General features: G+C 49.2%; 2 protein-coding genes and 1 long non-coding RNA gene across 3 annotated transcripts in view; 2 read left to right on the top strand and 1 right to left on the bottom strand.

The window, feature by feature from the left end:
* Positions 1–814: 814 nt before the first annotated feature.
* CDKN2C (cyclin dependent kinase inhibitor 2C) lies at positions 815–7,194 on the bottom strand. Its single transcript, XM_037404655.1, has 3 exons — positions 6,884–7,194; positions 6,373–6,513; positions 815–2,757 (listed from the first exon to the last, which is right to left on the bottom strand). Exons 2-3 carry the CDS (start codon positions 6,499–6,501, stop codon positions 2,383–2,385), a joined length of 504 nt encoding a protein of 167 aa, XP_037260552.1. The 5' UTR covers positions 6,502–6,513; positions 6,884–7,194; the 3' UTR covers positions 815–2,382.
* A 1,193-nt stretch (positions 7,195–8,387) lies between these two features.
* LOC119155814 lies at positions 8,388–10,336 on the top strand. Its single transcript, XR_005106847.1, has 2 exons — positions 8,388–8,500; positions 9,376–10,336. It is a non-coding gene; the product is annotated as an uncharacterized LOC119155814 (long non-coding RNA).
* Positions 10,337–12,081: 1,745 nt separating this feature from the next.
* The window catches only part of FAF1 (Fas associated factor 1), a 171,571-nt gene continuing 169,488 nt past the window's right edge, over positions 12,082–14,164 (top strand). Inside the window, exon 1 of the mRNA XM_037404855.1 lies at positions 12,082–12,254. Coding sequence (XP_037260752.1) covers positions 12,210–12,254 — 45 coding nt within the window. The 5' untranslated portion in view covers positions 12,082–12,209. The remainder of the gene's footprint in view (positions 12,255–14,164) is intronic.

Here is a 14,164-nt window from a genome sequence, read left to right on the forward strand (position 1 = left end):
GGTGAGCTGCACCTAACCCACCGCCTCACTTAATTCTTTGGCTTCCCAGAAGCTTTTGGCAGAACCTATTAAATTCCTGGGTCAACGGAGAAGAATTTTCTCTTTCGAAGTATCTAACTTAGGAATTTCAATTTATAATATTGTTTCCGATAACTGGCTTACAGAGAACACGCAGCAGTGAGAGCAAACAGAACATAACTTTACACCGGAGTGAGCGCTGCCCCGCGGACGCTGTAGGCTTGGCCCTGGTGTAACATGCCCTGGCTTTACACGTGAACTTCTGGCACGCAATAAAAGCCGCTATTTCTGACTAGGCGGGGCATTTCTCTCGAAAAAGCAGTTGGTTTATTAAAGCCACTACTTAAGCTCCGGTTTAGCATACGTTAAATGCTGAAGGAGCTCAGGACGGATCTGGGATGAGTTTGGTTTTTTTTCAGTAGCACAGGTGAAAAATGAGAAGGACGAATATTACCTTTTTGGTGTGCACCTCTGCTGTAGCAGGGAAGGGGAGAAATCCTGGTGGCAGCGCGGATTCCTGCTTTCCAAGAGGAGCGCAGGGCACTGGTTGCGGAGAGGGAAGAAGCTCGGAGCATCCTCCGGGACACGAGGAAAGGGAGGCGGGGAGCAACGGGGGGTGGCTGGGGTTACCTCACCTCGGGGACCTGCGGATTACGTTGCTCGGGTTTAATATTTCAGGTGGTTTAAACGCTCTCGATAGCGGGTATTTTGCGGGTTATTTCCCCAGCCGTGCCGCGGAGGTCAGCGATCCCTGGAGCCCTTGTGAGCAGCACATGGTAACACAGGCGCACAAGGCTGAGTATTTCACAGAGGTTTTTAATCAGAAAACACAGCAGTGTGACAGAGCGGATAGCAAACGTGACAGACAGTTTCAGCAAATTATTTTTTTACTTGAAAACGGTAGTAACTGATTCTGTAGGGCTAAAATTTTTTTTTTAAGAGCTAAACTCTAAAACTAGTGTACACCCCCTCCTCTTTTAAGTGCTATTTGAAGTACTATCCATTTCGCATTGATTTAACACCTTCTATTTTGCACAATTAAAATTTAGACTATTCAAAATAAAGCACTTCAAACTGCCCATCTGTCCCACAACTTGCTCCTGTACAAATGTTAAAATTTTCATCCTAAACTCTTCCCTATACGGTGCTGAGCATCCTTAGCTCCTGTTGCAGCTGGAGAGGTAAATGAGTTTGAGGGTGACCAATGCTCTCAACCGTGTTGCAGTGTAAATGTTCCAATAGTTAATTTGTGTTTTAGGTGCAAGCAATAACATAAATTCCCGAATAGCAAACATGCTGCTTCCTAAATGTCACTGTATTCAAATGCTCCTGTTTCGTGAGATGCATCTGTCGTTAAAGTAATTTATTTCCAGGCAAAACAGCTGGTGGAAAGCAAATATTTCTTAAAGAGCATCTAAACTGCACTCGGCTTACAAAGCGACCAGAAAAGTTGTTGCCTTGCAGCCTTCCCATCCTCCTGCCTCTGACAACGGTTCTCAGCTGCTTGTTTTGAAACTAGAAAAAACGCCTCCTTCAGTGCACAGTAAACACGAACTACAAAACTGAGCTGTTTAAAACCTCTGGCAATCCAAAAAAACACCACTTATACTGTTTCTGGTAACTAAATTCAAAACCAGCTCGGTGAAAGTTTAAATACACAAAGGGGGAAAGTGTCATCTACATTTAGAAAGTAAGTGACCTACTTCTACAAGCTCTTGTTAGTGTCAAAACGCAGCAGCTATTTCCCAAAGCCTCTAAGCGCCGTCCTCTGTCCTCAGGCCAAGCAGCCTTTGACTTCAAGCTCTGCCCGAGCAGGGAGATGCAGGTTTTCCCTTGGGAGGCTGTTTGAATCCAGAACAGGGTTTCAAACTCTGCAGCCTGCCCCAAGGAGCAGGGGGGTGGGTTGGGGGTGGGGGGAAGGGAACGGGGGGGTGGGGTTGCGCATCCAGAGGTGGGCGAGATCACAGTCAGCTATTGCCTCTTCTTAAAAGTCCAGCAATATTAAGCACGTGAATATGTAGCTCTTGTATTAATGGCTTAACTGACCTAAAATAAATCGTAAAAACTTCATAGTGGAAAACTAGGTATGAGTGACCAACATATACATGGCTGAGTCTGTATTTCGTAAATGGCAGGTGGCAGAAATTGCTGGGAGCATGGATTTAAACCATGATCCAAAACCCCACCTCCAGAATTTCTTGAGACTTAAACTATCAGCTGTTTAAAAAGAAAAAAAAATAATAGAAAGTTGCAACGCCTGTTATTAAAAAGGAGGAGGAAAAAAAAAAAAAAAAAAGAAGAAGAAAAGAAGATGAAGGCGGCTGAAAGCCTTCATGTCCAAAGGAGAGCACGTCCGGGCTGGATTTAATTCATGGCTGCAGGGAAGAAGCTGCTGTCCTCCAGGAGCTTGACGACGGCGGCTCTTTTGTAGAGCTTGGCCAGGTCGTAGGCGGTGGCCCCCCGCTTGTTCTGGTGGCCCACCTTGCACTCGGCGCGCGCCAGCAGCAGCTCTACCACCCGCACGTGCCCCTCCCGCGCCGCCAAGTGCAAGGGCAGGTTGCCCTCATCATCCTCAATGTTAACATCAGCCTTAAACTCCAGCAGAGTCTGCAAAGTGTCCAGAAAACCCTCTCTGGCTACATCATGAATTACAGCGAAGCCAGTACTGTCTTTCAGGTTGGGGTTGGCACCGCTAACGAGCAACCTCCTGGCAATTTCGGGGTTCCCGAGTTTCATAACCTATGAAAGAAAAAGGAGAGTTGAATACCGCGGGGGAAGGGGGCGGGGGGGTTTGCTTCAGCACTGGGCTTCGATCCCCAATTCTTATCTCCGAGTATCCTCCCGGCACAATCCTCATTTAAAACAGACAGAAGAGCGCCGCTAGAAAACTGATGCTACACCAGAAAATCTTTTTTTTTTGTTTGTTTTGTTTTTTCTTCCCCCTTCCCCCCCCCCCCCCCGTATTTTTTACTAAACTCGGTGAAATTGTGAAAGATGTTATCATTTCGGTAGTAATAGCTTTCTGTCTCAGAGAGATTCATGCCTGATAATAGGCGGTGTAAACTGGGGATAACTGGGGATATAATAACTTTTTTTTTTTTAATGTAACGTGAGTTATCTCAGTTTTTTAACGTATGAAAATTAAGTATGGTTCGGTTCTATTTGTCTAAGGATTGAGACACCTTTGCATCACTGTTTAATCTCGTTAAACATCAAATGTAGGGTCTCTGAGGAACAGATATTTTACCTCAGCAACAGCAAATGTAGAATGTGTTTTTATAAGCTTTCAGGTATTTACATTGTCTGTGCATTATCATAAAACAAATATTTGGACTGTACCATAGCTCTGTCTGCTACGAAAAATAAATGCTAGAAGAAATTTTTCTCCCCAATATTTGTGTTTCAATACGTCACCCCAAAAGGAGAAGTTAAAAGGAATGTTTCAAAGTTCCAGAAGTTTTCTTCTAAAAGCATTATATTACATTAAACTTCCATAATTTCACTATAAACAAACTGCAGCTATATTCTGTTGTTTAAAACATCCCTTAAAAAAAAAGCAACCACCAGCCCAGCAACAATAATTGGATTTTCTGACTGTTTCTCTCAGGAAAAAAAAAAAAAAAAGAAAAAGCTTCTTTGAATTTTCTAGATTGCGTTATAAAACTCTCATAATTAGAACGCAAATCTCTCTTATTTGGGACTTAAGATCTTGCACCGATTTCTCCTAAATTACTCATTTTTTGTTTGCTCAAAGACTTGCAAAAAATGAACACAGTAATGTATAATCTCTAGCCTATAGGCAATATTTTCCTGTCCTTGGAATTAGTCTCGTTGTAAGTATCAAATTCGAAAAACAACACCTTTAAATTTTTTTTAGAAACGTCCACACATTGATCTAAAAATCTCGGTTAAAAAAATTATCTGCAGAAACGAGCATTACAGTGTATTAGATATAGAATAATGTACGATTTCTACAAGGGATTTGCTGAAAAGCTCTCCTGGTGAAAAAATATATATTAGGCTTTTTAAGAACAGCAAGCTATAATAAATAAAATTACTGCAGCATTCGGACCGTAAAGCAGCCCAGCATATTATATCCACAGACAAGAGCAAAAGTGCAGATAAGACAGGCTGGGATTCAGAGAAAGAGATTTCTGTGAGCCCCAGGGCTTCCAGCTCCGTATGTGCCATTTCTTTCACTTCTGACTAGAGATGGAAGCGAAGTAAAAGAAAACAAGAACATTGTGATCCCTCTTTCTTTAGCAAAATCTGGACATTTTGATCTCTTTTTGACACCCCAGGCTGTATTATTTGTGAATTCAAAACACGTATCTTGTTTAAGTGGGAGTTTGCTGTGTTCAGGCTGGGAGACTGAAGGCTTCAGTCAGAGATGGGGGGGGGGGAGAGAAAATCATATAAAAGGTGATGCTGTTGGGACATGGGCTACAACTGTACAGCAAATGCCCTTTATTTTGCAAAGTTTCACTTGAGGGGAGGGAGGCAAAGAAGGAGAAAGCATGAATTAAATAAGTCTGACGAAGAGCATAAGAGCAGGACATGTATTTGAGGCCTGCATAGGTACACCTCATTAGAAATGAAAAGTAGACAGCAAGACAAGCTGAGCAGCTGTTTACTTAAATATAAATGCAAAAGAAAAATATAAATTCATCGGTACTAATATAGGAGCATTGCCTCCCTTTTAATTGAGAGAGAGATTATGGAGAAAATATCTCAGTTTTGGAGAGTGCACTGACAGACAGCTCTTTCGAGCATGGTCATGCACCCGCAGCCCATTTCGGGATGATACATATTGAAAATAAGTTGACAGATTCTTCTGTTTTGATTTTTGTTGTGGTTCATTAACTCAGTTATGATTAGGCAGTGATAACAAGTATTGTTAGGACACGGATGCATGTTTAATATAGCTGGATGCTATGTCATTGTGTAAAATATGGCTTAATACAGGACACAGACAGTTAGCTGCTATAAAAAAAAAATTACATTACTGTATAAATCGATTTCCAGCCCTCGTCCTGAGGATAAACCAGCTAGCTAAATGTTTCCTGCTCTCTTAAAGAAGTTAGTTTGCCTAAGTTTGCAATTTAGATCCTTTTGCTCTCTAAAAGGTGCTGCAAGTGCCTGCCCTGCCCTGCGATGCCCTATTTAGGTGCTGACAGGACAGAGAGGAGCTCACAGATCTCCAGCTTCAGCGAAATTGTCAAAAAAGGGTCATTCCTGCTTTTTAAGCAAGAGGTGCTTATTTCTCAGCTCCAACATTCTGACGTTAAGCCAAAAAGCTGTAAATATCTCGAGTACATTCACAAGCTCTGTGCTGTTTAAAACTCTAATTTCAGAAATTATTATCGTGGTTGGGGGGGGGGGAAGGGAGAGGAGTTAACAAACGATTTTTCTAATGTGTGAAATTAAGAAAACCTATAGCTCCACTTCCACATTTCATTACTTATACCTAAGTACAAATAACCACACATCTTTTTTTTTTTTCCCTCTCTCCAGATTTATAAATCACTTCTATCACTCTTCGGTGGGCATTCTAGACTTTTCGCGATCATTCTCTGATATTATTAAAAGCAAAATCTTTCCTCAGTTAGCAGATGGACGAGTTCCAACTCCTGCCTGAACAGCCACACACTTAAAAAATTAGGACATAGCACCCTATACGATCAGAAAGGAAAGAGCTGGAACCAGCGCCCTGCCAGCCGATCTAAAGCAGCAAAAATTTAAGCCTTAATTATGAATGAAAAAGCAAGTGATTCAGCTGAAGCCCGAGCTCGCAGGGCTGACTGTTAATGTCCATCGGAGGTGCTCGGTTCTGAGCAGCATGCTTCCCAATGAGAAAGGTCATTCCTCACAAACAGCGTATAAAGGAAAAGTACCATCCACAGCAGAGCCCAGAACCCAGACAAGTCACGCTGCAAAAGCATAACGCAGGAAGAAAAAGGAGAGGGGAAAAAAAGAGAAACCCTGAGCTTCAGAGAACAGCACATTTGTGTTTACAGACCTGCTATGAAATCCTGCTCACCTAAGCTGATTTCTTTTCATCTCAGCCCTCTCGTTCCTTGCCTCCTCCCCACGAAGTTACAAAATATTAGCAAACTCGCAGCCCGTTTGACATTGAGGGTGATCCCCGACTGAAATATTGGTTTTGACCAGTTTTATTTCAAGTACGTCATTTTAGGGAGTTGGAGCCACTAAAGTTATAAAATATGGCATCCAACGAGTTTGAAAAACCACTCGTATTTCATCCACCAGCCTGTTTAAAACGTTGTCTTTTTTGGAAACCCGGGTCACGTAGGTACCAGTGATGAAATATTTTCTCCCTCTCTGGATACCAACCTGCAGCGCAGTCCTCCCAAATCCATTTTGTGCATTGACGTTTACATTCTTTTGCAACAAATTAGTAAGTTGCACTAGGTCCCCCTTGGCAGCCGCGGACGCCAGCTCGTTCCCAGAAGGCTCGGCCATTCTTTAGGGTGACTGACGATCGGAAAAAAGATGAGATTTTTTTTTTTTTAACCAGGCATGGCATCGGAGACTGACAGAAGGATTGGGATGGTTAATCTTCTGGAGTAGACCTTGTAGTAAATACTCGTAAAAAACCTCCTTGCCAAGAGCCCGCCCCTAACTCACACGTGATTATTCAGCAAAACTGCAGCTCCACTTGAAAGAAGATTTCTTTGCTTCCACATATAGAGTAACTCCTATTAAAGACTTTGGCCACTTTCAGGGGAGGAGGGGGGAGGGATTAATAGCTATGCGATACATCATATATGTTACGGGTAACATATGTACACGTACACCGGAGACTCACTCAGACCTGAGATCTTTGAAGAAGAAGACAACCCACCCTGCTCACGGTCGGGATCTGAGACTTAGCAGCAACAGCTCCGAGGAAAAGTCTTCCGCAGCAGTGTGCATCCAGCTCCCGCTCGGGGTCCCCCCTTCCATCCCACTCGGCTGCCTCTAGTCCGGGCCGAGCAGGGCCGCGCCGGGCGGGCCGCCCCCGCGGCGGGCAGAGCACGGCGGCAGCGGGTGCCCGGCGGCCGGGCGCGCTCCCTCGGCGCTCTCGCTCCCCGCAGCAGCTTCACTCCCGCAGCCCCGCGCAGCCTCCGCGCAGCGGGCGGGCGCGATCCCGGCCGGCGGCCGCCCCCGGCGGCGGCGGCTCCGGAGCATCCAGGAGGGCGGCGGGTCCGCGGGCGGCGGCGGCGGGTGGGGGGGCAGCCGCGTCCCGCCGCCCGCGCTCAGGGCGTGGAGGAGCCGCGGCGCGGGGCCGTCTCCGCCGCTCGCCGGGGGCCCCGCCGCCGCTGCCCGGCGACAGCCGCGCCTCTCGCCCCGGCCGCGGAGCGGAGGGCGGGGGGCTGCGCTGGTGCCCGCTGGTGCCCGCCGCTGCCCCGGCCCGGCGGTGCTCGGCAGCTTCCCGGCGCCCGGTGACAGCCGCCGCTCGCTGCCGCTTTCAACTTCGCGAAATAAAGCTGCACTTGCCGGTCCGCGGCCGCTGCCTCCGCCCGCGACTTTGCGCTCCCCCTTTTTTAAGCGCAAACAATCGCTACTTCTGTTTCCTACGGACACGAAGCCGGTTTCTCTCTTTTTTTTTTCTTTCCCCCTTTTTTTTTTAACCTCATCAGCTTTTTTTGAAAAGAAAAAAAATTTGAGCGCTTTTTGAGTTGAAACACCCGCCCACATTTTAACGGCAGAGATTTAAGGAGGCGCGGCGGAGTTGCGGCCCGGCCGGGCAGGAAGGCCTGCAGCGGCGCGCACCCGCCCCTCGCCCGGCCCCGGCCCCGGCCGCGGCGCCTTGTGCCGTTCCCCGCGCCGCGCACCCGGGCCCGGCGCTCCCCCGCCGCAGCCGAGCAGCCAGGGTGCTCTTAGGGGAAGCGCCGTGAGGCCTAGGGCGGGCGGGGGTTGGTTGGGGGGATGGAAAGAAAAGGAGGTTTTAGCACCGGGAGCCGCCGCGCCCCTGCCGGGGCACCGGGGGTCGGGGCAGCCGGGGGGGGGGCTGGGGGCGGCCTCCCGCCGCGGCGCTGCCCCCAAGCCCCGGGCGGTCTCCACCTGCCCGCGGGGGGGGGGGGCGGCCCCGGCCCCCCCGCCCTGGCTCGGCACCCCGCGGGGCAGCGGCGGCGGGCTCGGGGTCCACCCCGGCTCCTGTCCCTAAGGACAAGGTCAGGGATGAAGGGTCAATGTCAAGTGTTCGTAACGGCGGCCGGCGGCCGCCCAGGGCTGCGCTCCGCGCCTTGCGCTCTTCTGCTGCCCTTGATTGATCTGAAAGTGCCATTTTGAGGGAGAAGCGCACCCCGGCACCGAGGAGACGCGAGGGCTTCGCTTTCCCTTCAGAGGGCGAAGTGCCGGCGGCCGGCACGGCGATGTCCTGGCCCTGCTGCCTCCCGGCACGGCGCCTGGCCGCTGCTGCAAGGGCCGGCTCGCTCTCGGTCTCAGGGACCCCCGGGAGGACCGAGCCCTGCCAGAGGTAAGATGCAACGTCATGGCTCCCCGGTAACCACACGGAGCCCGTCGGTCGCGGGGGGGATCTGCCCGTCTGCTTTCTGCGTGGAGGCGACGGGGAGGTGAATTAGAACGTAAACACGCGTGAGGCACCTCGGAGAGGTGCGTTCCTGAGGGAACCTGTCCGGCAAGCAAACAGCAGCTCCTCCAGCGCTGCCCTGCGGGGGAACCTGCCGCCGGCAGCCGGGCAGGGGCAGGGACGGCCGGGGCCTGACTCGGAGCCGCCGCCGCAGGCAGAACCAGTTCCGCAGGGATGGAGCTGCAGCCCAGCTGAAGGCAGGCGGTGTGACCGCTGCCTCTGGCTCTCCTTCCAGCTTCGGTAGCTTCTTGCTTCCCAAGTACATTTTCCTGTACCGATTCTCCCACCCACACTTGGTCGCGAAGATACAAAGGTGACAAGTAGTGAGTGAGCTGCCTACACGTGGAGAAGGGGAAGCAATTTTGCTCAAATTATTAACTGACCCCCGCTCCCACTAAGGGGGGCAAAAAGCGCATATTTTTAAGGGCCTCATTATGATAATTCTCGGCCAGAAGTAACAGTGCCCAGTTTTGTAAACAAAAATACGAATTATGATTTCCCTCAAAGTTAACTCCAGAAATACACGTATATAAATAGCATCCGTATATTCAAATAGAGTTGCTTTTCTGCATAAGGAATTTCTATGCAAAAACTCGAATATTCAGTCAGACGGCTTGTAAATGGCTTATTTTGTGACTAATCGGTATCTAAAATCCACAGGCTTCGGTGGCATCACCTGTTGCTAACTTACTGCAGAATTAGACCTGCAGGTCTTACCACAGTCTCCATTTATTGTTTGTTTGTTTGTTTGTTTTTAACAGTTCAGAATAAAGCCCCCATCTTATGCCACTTGACAAAAATAATTAAGTAAAGCATAGCTGGGGGTGCTGCAGGCTTCCTGCAAGTAAAGCTGCCTGGCCAGAAAATGCTGTCAAACCTCCTTCACCGTGCAGGTCTGTCAAAAACCTTTGCAAGACAGCAGATCGTTAATCCGGATCACATCTTCTCGAGAACCGTAAAGATCCTTTTCCTAAAACTGAAAAAACTGCCCCAGTCAGCTCCAGAATCAGCAGAAAAAACACCTTCCGGAGGCAAATACTATTGCCGGGCATTGCAAGGAGTAACAGTAAGCGAGCGTCGTCCCCCCTGGGTTCTCTAATTTGTCTGATGTTGGTTGGAGGACAAAAGCTACCTCGGGCGTCTTGGAGAGAGGTCGTGAGGAGGAGAATAGAAACTTTCGCTGTGACTTGAACGTGAACTTCCTGCGGTGTGGGGCACGTGCAGCTTTTCACCTTTTCTTCACGTTCTGGATCAAATCCTTCCTGTTTTGATCTAATAGAGATATCATTATTTAGAATATGACTGTAGTAGATGTGAACGCTGTGTAACTAATCTTGACAACATACCTATAGCTTCAATTCGTGCCAGGAATTAATTGGCTTTAATCCAATTGTTTAAACTCGCTTTTCAGCCTTTATTATAGTTACTCTCTAGTAATGTGTGGGTGGATTTGTTTGTAATTTAGCACAGGCTGTCCCTGGCATTGCACCATACCTCGTACCTAGTACAGAACTGTCTGCAACATCAAACTGGGAAAAAAACCCCAAACCAAAAACCCAGGGGGCAGATGTGAGGGCAATTACTTTATCATCCCTCCAGTCGGTGGTGGGGAGCTCGAATTGTTAAACTAACAACAGTGGGCAATAAAAACCTCTTGGCAAATGCTGCCAACATAAACTAGACCAAGAACATGATAAAATATAAAATCCAACTTCTCTGACACCCTGGCTTTGCGTCGTAAGTGGCATTTCAGCGTGGCCTCCACCCACCTGGAGATTCAAATGACTGCCACCACCAGATGCGCACCCCAGGTGCCCTGCTGCCTGCACTCCCCAGCAGCATCCGCAAACACGCTTTAAACAACTCCCAGGAGTGTTTTTCTTGGGAACACAAACTCTCCTGAAGGTACAGTTTAGCTTTTCATGTGCCCCTACCCCCACACAGTGTCCGTTCACGGTTTCTCCCAAACGACAGACCCTGCTGTGGTGAGCAGTCACGCTGGGCTCCCCCCTGGTGCCAGCCCGGCTGCTGTGGCAGGCAACTCGCAGGGGCTGAGAAACTCAGCTATAACCGTCACGGATGGCAGAAAAAAATAAAGAACGGTGTTTTCTAAATACGACAAAATAACTTGATTCAAAGATATCTTCATGTAACTTTATTAGCTAACAGGAAAGGTGCTTGTGATCTTAGCTTCGACACCCGTACAAAGAGCAGAACGACACTTGCTGGACTAATTAGCAAATTAGTGTCCAAATGCGTGTTAAATGTCAGTGCTAAGGGGTAGGTGAACAGCATCCGGTTGTAGGAAGCAGACTTAAAATGCGTTAATTACAGTTAGATTTGCATTACTTAAAAAAACGCAAACCAACAACCCAACAAACAAATTTATCTCTGGTATATAATGCAATTGCATCTTACAGTGCTGGAGTGCTAAGCTCGAGTGAGGGCCGCAGCGCAGATCACGGTCTGTTGGCTCAGAAACCTGTGAAAAATGCATTTCCTTCTGAGAGAAGTGCGAAGACGGGGAAAATTACTGCTTTACCGTGCCTTCCCCCTCCGGTGCGTGCCCCGCGCTCCGAGGCCCGGGTCTCTCAGGGAGCACAAAGCGACGGGTTGTCAGGACGGAGGCAAATCGCGCTGGGGACAGCGGGCCGGCGCCACCGCCACCCCGGCCGCCCCTCCGCTGCGGGCCGCAGGTGGGTGCCCCGCTCCGTACGGGCAGGCAGAGCCGCCCTCCGGCCGGCGGCTCCAGCGGCCCTTGTCCCACCCCCCGCCCGCCCCCAGATGGCGGCCCCGGCCCCGGCTCGTTGCAGCCAGGGCCTCGCCGCCCCGTTAGGCCGCAGCCGGCGGCGGAGCCCGGCCGGGCCCGGGGATCCGCCGCCGGGGTGCGTGGGTGGCGGTGTCAGTGCCAGCCCGCCAGCCCCTCAGCCCCCGGGGCAGCGCTGCCCCCAGCCGAGCCGAGAGCCGACGGCCGCAGCTGCGCCGCCCGCTCGGAGGGGCCGCTCCGCCGCTCTGGGGCCGGGCAGGCTGAGGCAGCCCGTCCCCTCAGGAAAGGCCCAGGCGCTGGGCCGGGCCGCCCGTGGCCTCCCGCCGGGCAGCAGCGCAGCCCCTCGGGCGCCCCCTCCGCTCCTGCTCCTTCTCCTTCCCCTCCCGCCGGGCCGGGGCGCAGCGGCCGCGGTCAGCGCGAGCTGCCGAGAAGGCGCAGCCCCACCCCCTCCCCCGGCTTCGCGAGCGCTTGACAGGAGGGTGGTCACGTGCCGGCCGCAAAGCGCCTCTTTGCGACCTCAATGACAGGCAAAATGTGCGACAGGCGCTGTGGAGGCAGGGAGGGAGCGGCGTTGCCTCCTCCTCCTCCCCGGGCCAGCAGCTGAGGCAGCGCTGCCTGCTCCCGGCCCGGCCCGCTCCCGGCCCGCCGCCCGCTTCCCGCCCGCTTCCCGCCGCCGCGGGGCTGCCGGAGGGGGCAGCCCGGGGGCGCCGCGGGAGCCTGAGGGGAGCCGGCGGCTCCATGAGCTCCTAGTCCCACCCTGCCCCGTCCTCGCCGGCAGCAGCTCCAGGTGCGCGGGTCAGAGCGGAGCCGGGGACGCAGCTGGCTGCAATGGCGTCCAACATGGACCGGGAGATGATACTGGCAGATTTCCAGGTAAATCTCGAGCCGCCGCCGCCGCGCAGCCGTGGCCTCTCGCTGCTTTTCTCTTCCTCCTCGTTGCTGTGCTGCTCGTTCTTTGTGGGAAGCTCCGGGGTGGTGGGCGTGAAGCCCACCCTCCCCAGCCTCTGCGCCTTCTTTCTTCCTTTCTATTTTTATTGTGGTGATAAATAGGTAGCTTGTGCCCGCTTCTTTCAAGATACACGAACAAAACGTCTTCTTTAACTTAGAGAGTTTGGGGTTTTAATTAAAAAAAAAAAGTGCTTTTTGCATCCACTTTGTTCCAACCCTCTACAACCAGGCAGGCCATGGAACAGCTGTGAGCCAGCTCACTTGGAAGAGGCAGATGCCAGGGAGGATACAAAACTCATCGCTCCTCATGTTTTGTCACAGTGTTTGTAGTGAATCACTTGCTGGTACTACAGATTAACGCTGAACAGAGGTGTTTCCATTACAACAACACTAACTTCATGGTTGCCTCAGCCTATGACTGTTGTGATGACAGTAAAACTCTTCCCACCCCATCCCAAATGACAACATGTTTGTGCAGAAAGGAGGATATGCCCTTAAAAAGTTGTCTGTAGCCTTCCTTCTTCCCTACAAAAGGGTTACAATTTAAATTAAAATTCTTTAAATCTTATTCCCAGCATAAAGCCTTTGTCTAAATAAAAGCCATGTGTTCAGGAGCCTGGTTAATCTGTTCAGTGTCTTGTTTCTTAATATTGCTTGGTTTAATATCGTTTTTCTAAGAACAAGTAACCAGACAAGTGGAAGACGCCTGCCTTTGAAATAGTGGGGAGAGCCAAAAGCAGCTTGGAAGGATATCCAATTACATTTGAATATATCTTTTTAATATTTGTATTTCAATAAAATTTTTTTTTTTAAAGCTTTGTCCATTTGCAGTGGTTTTTCTCACAGGGCTAGGCTCTTGGATATTCTCGGATTGAGTTGTAAAACTGCTGTCTGTATGTGCAACTTCTTAAAAGACTGTTTCTCAGCTGTTAGCAGTGAAACTATTTAATTTAGTTTTAAAGAAGTGATCTCTTAATTCACTCCCTGTGTTTAACAAGAATGTTTATTTGGAATTACAAGTAGGGTGACTGTAGTGTACATTATGTAATTCCTCTTTCGCAAAAGGTACCTGATATCTCGCTGACGTAAGATGCGGAGTTCCCAGCTGATAACAGGGAAGTGTTTTCCCTTCTTTACCTGTGTTTCTTACATCTGTATTTACTCTAAATTTTAACAAATGTTTCTATAACGCTCCTTCATTTTGTTGTGCTTGGAGATACTTGTGTGTCTATAAGGAAAGACATCTCAATTTTAAGGCTGGGACTTCATAAAGGAATTCTTCAAGTAACAGTACACTGTCTAAAAGGAAACTGAGGACCCCAATTCTGCACTCATACTAGTGGAGCTTATACTCTTATGGAATCTCACATTATTAGCTGGAACAGGTTTACATTCAGGAATCCCAGACCATGGTTAAGTTAGTAGCTGGTGAATATAAGAAATTTTTTTTTTTTAAATAGTCTTCAATCTATATCTACTTTCTAAGTTTTTAGTGTCAGTGTTGCAGTTCAGCAGTATTATTGTGCTTAGGTTTTAAAACCAGTTAATAAATGTGTAAGAGCAACTGCAGTGTTTGGTACCATGAAGACAAGTAAGTATTATTGCAAATTTAGAGATGGGTGGTGGTGGTAGAATCACAGAAACCTGTTGTAGCTCAAGGATGGCATAATGTGTCTGAACCTAGGACCCAGGAAATATTTTATCATATAACTGCTTATTTAAACCTTTTCCTCTTGTATTTCAGCAGACAACTTTGTTTCTCTGTTTCATCATTTTTTTAAAATAATATCAAGTTTCTACCTGATTTAAAAACACTGAACTGTTGTCTTGCTGTT

The sequence above is a fragment of the Falco rusticolus genome, chromosome 11 (genome assembly GCF_015220075.1).
Source record: "Falco rusticolus isolate bFalRus1 chromosome 11, bFalRus1.pri, whole genome shotgun sequence".
NCBI lineage: Eukaryota > Metazoa > Chordata > Aves > Falconiformes > Falconidae > Falco > Falco rusticolus.

What these genes read in the sequence shown, in the direction of transcription:
- CDKN2C (XM_037404655.1), bottom strand. Translation starts at nt 6,501, where the DNA reads ATGGCCGAGCCTTCTGGGAACGAGCTGGCGTCCGCGGCTGCCAAGGGG. An exon ending in TTGGGAGGACTGCGCTGCAG is followed by an intron (nt 2,758 to 6,372) that starts GTTGGTATCCAG and finishes TTTCTTTCATAG; the next exon opens with GTTATGAAACTCGGGAACCC.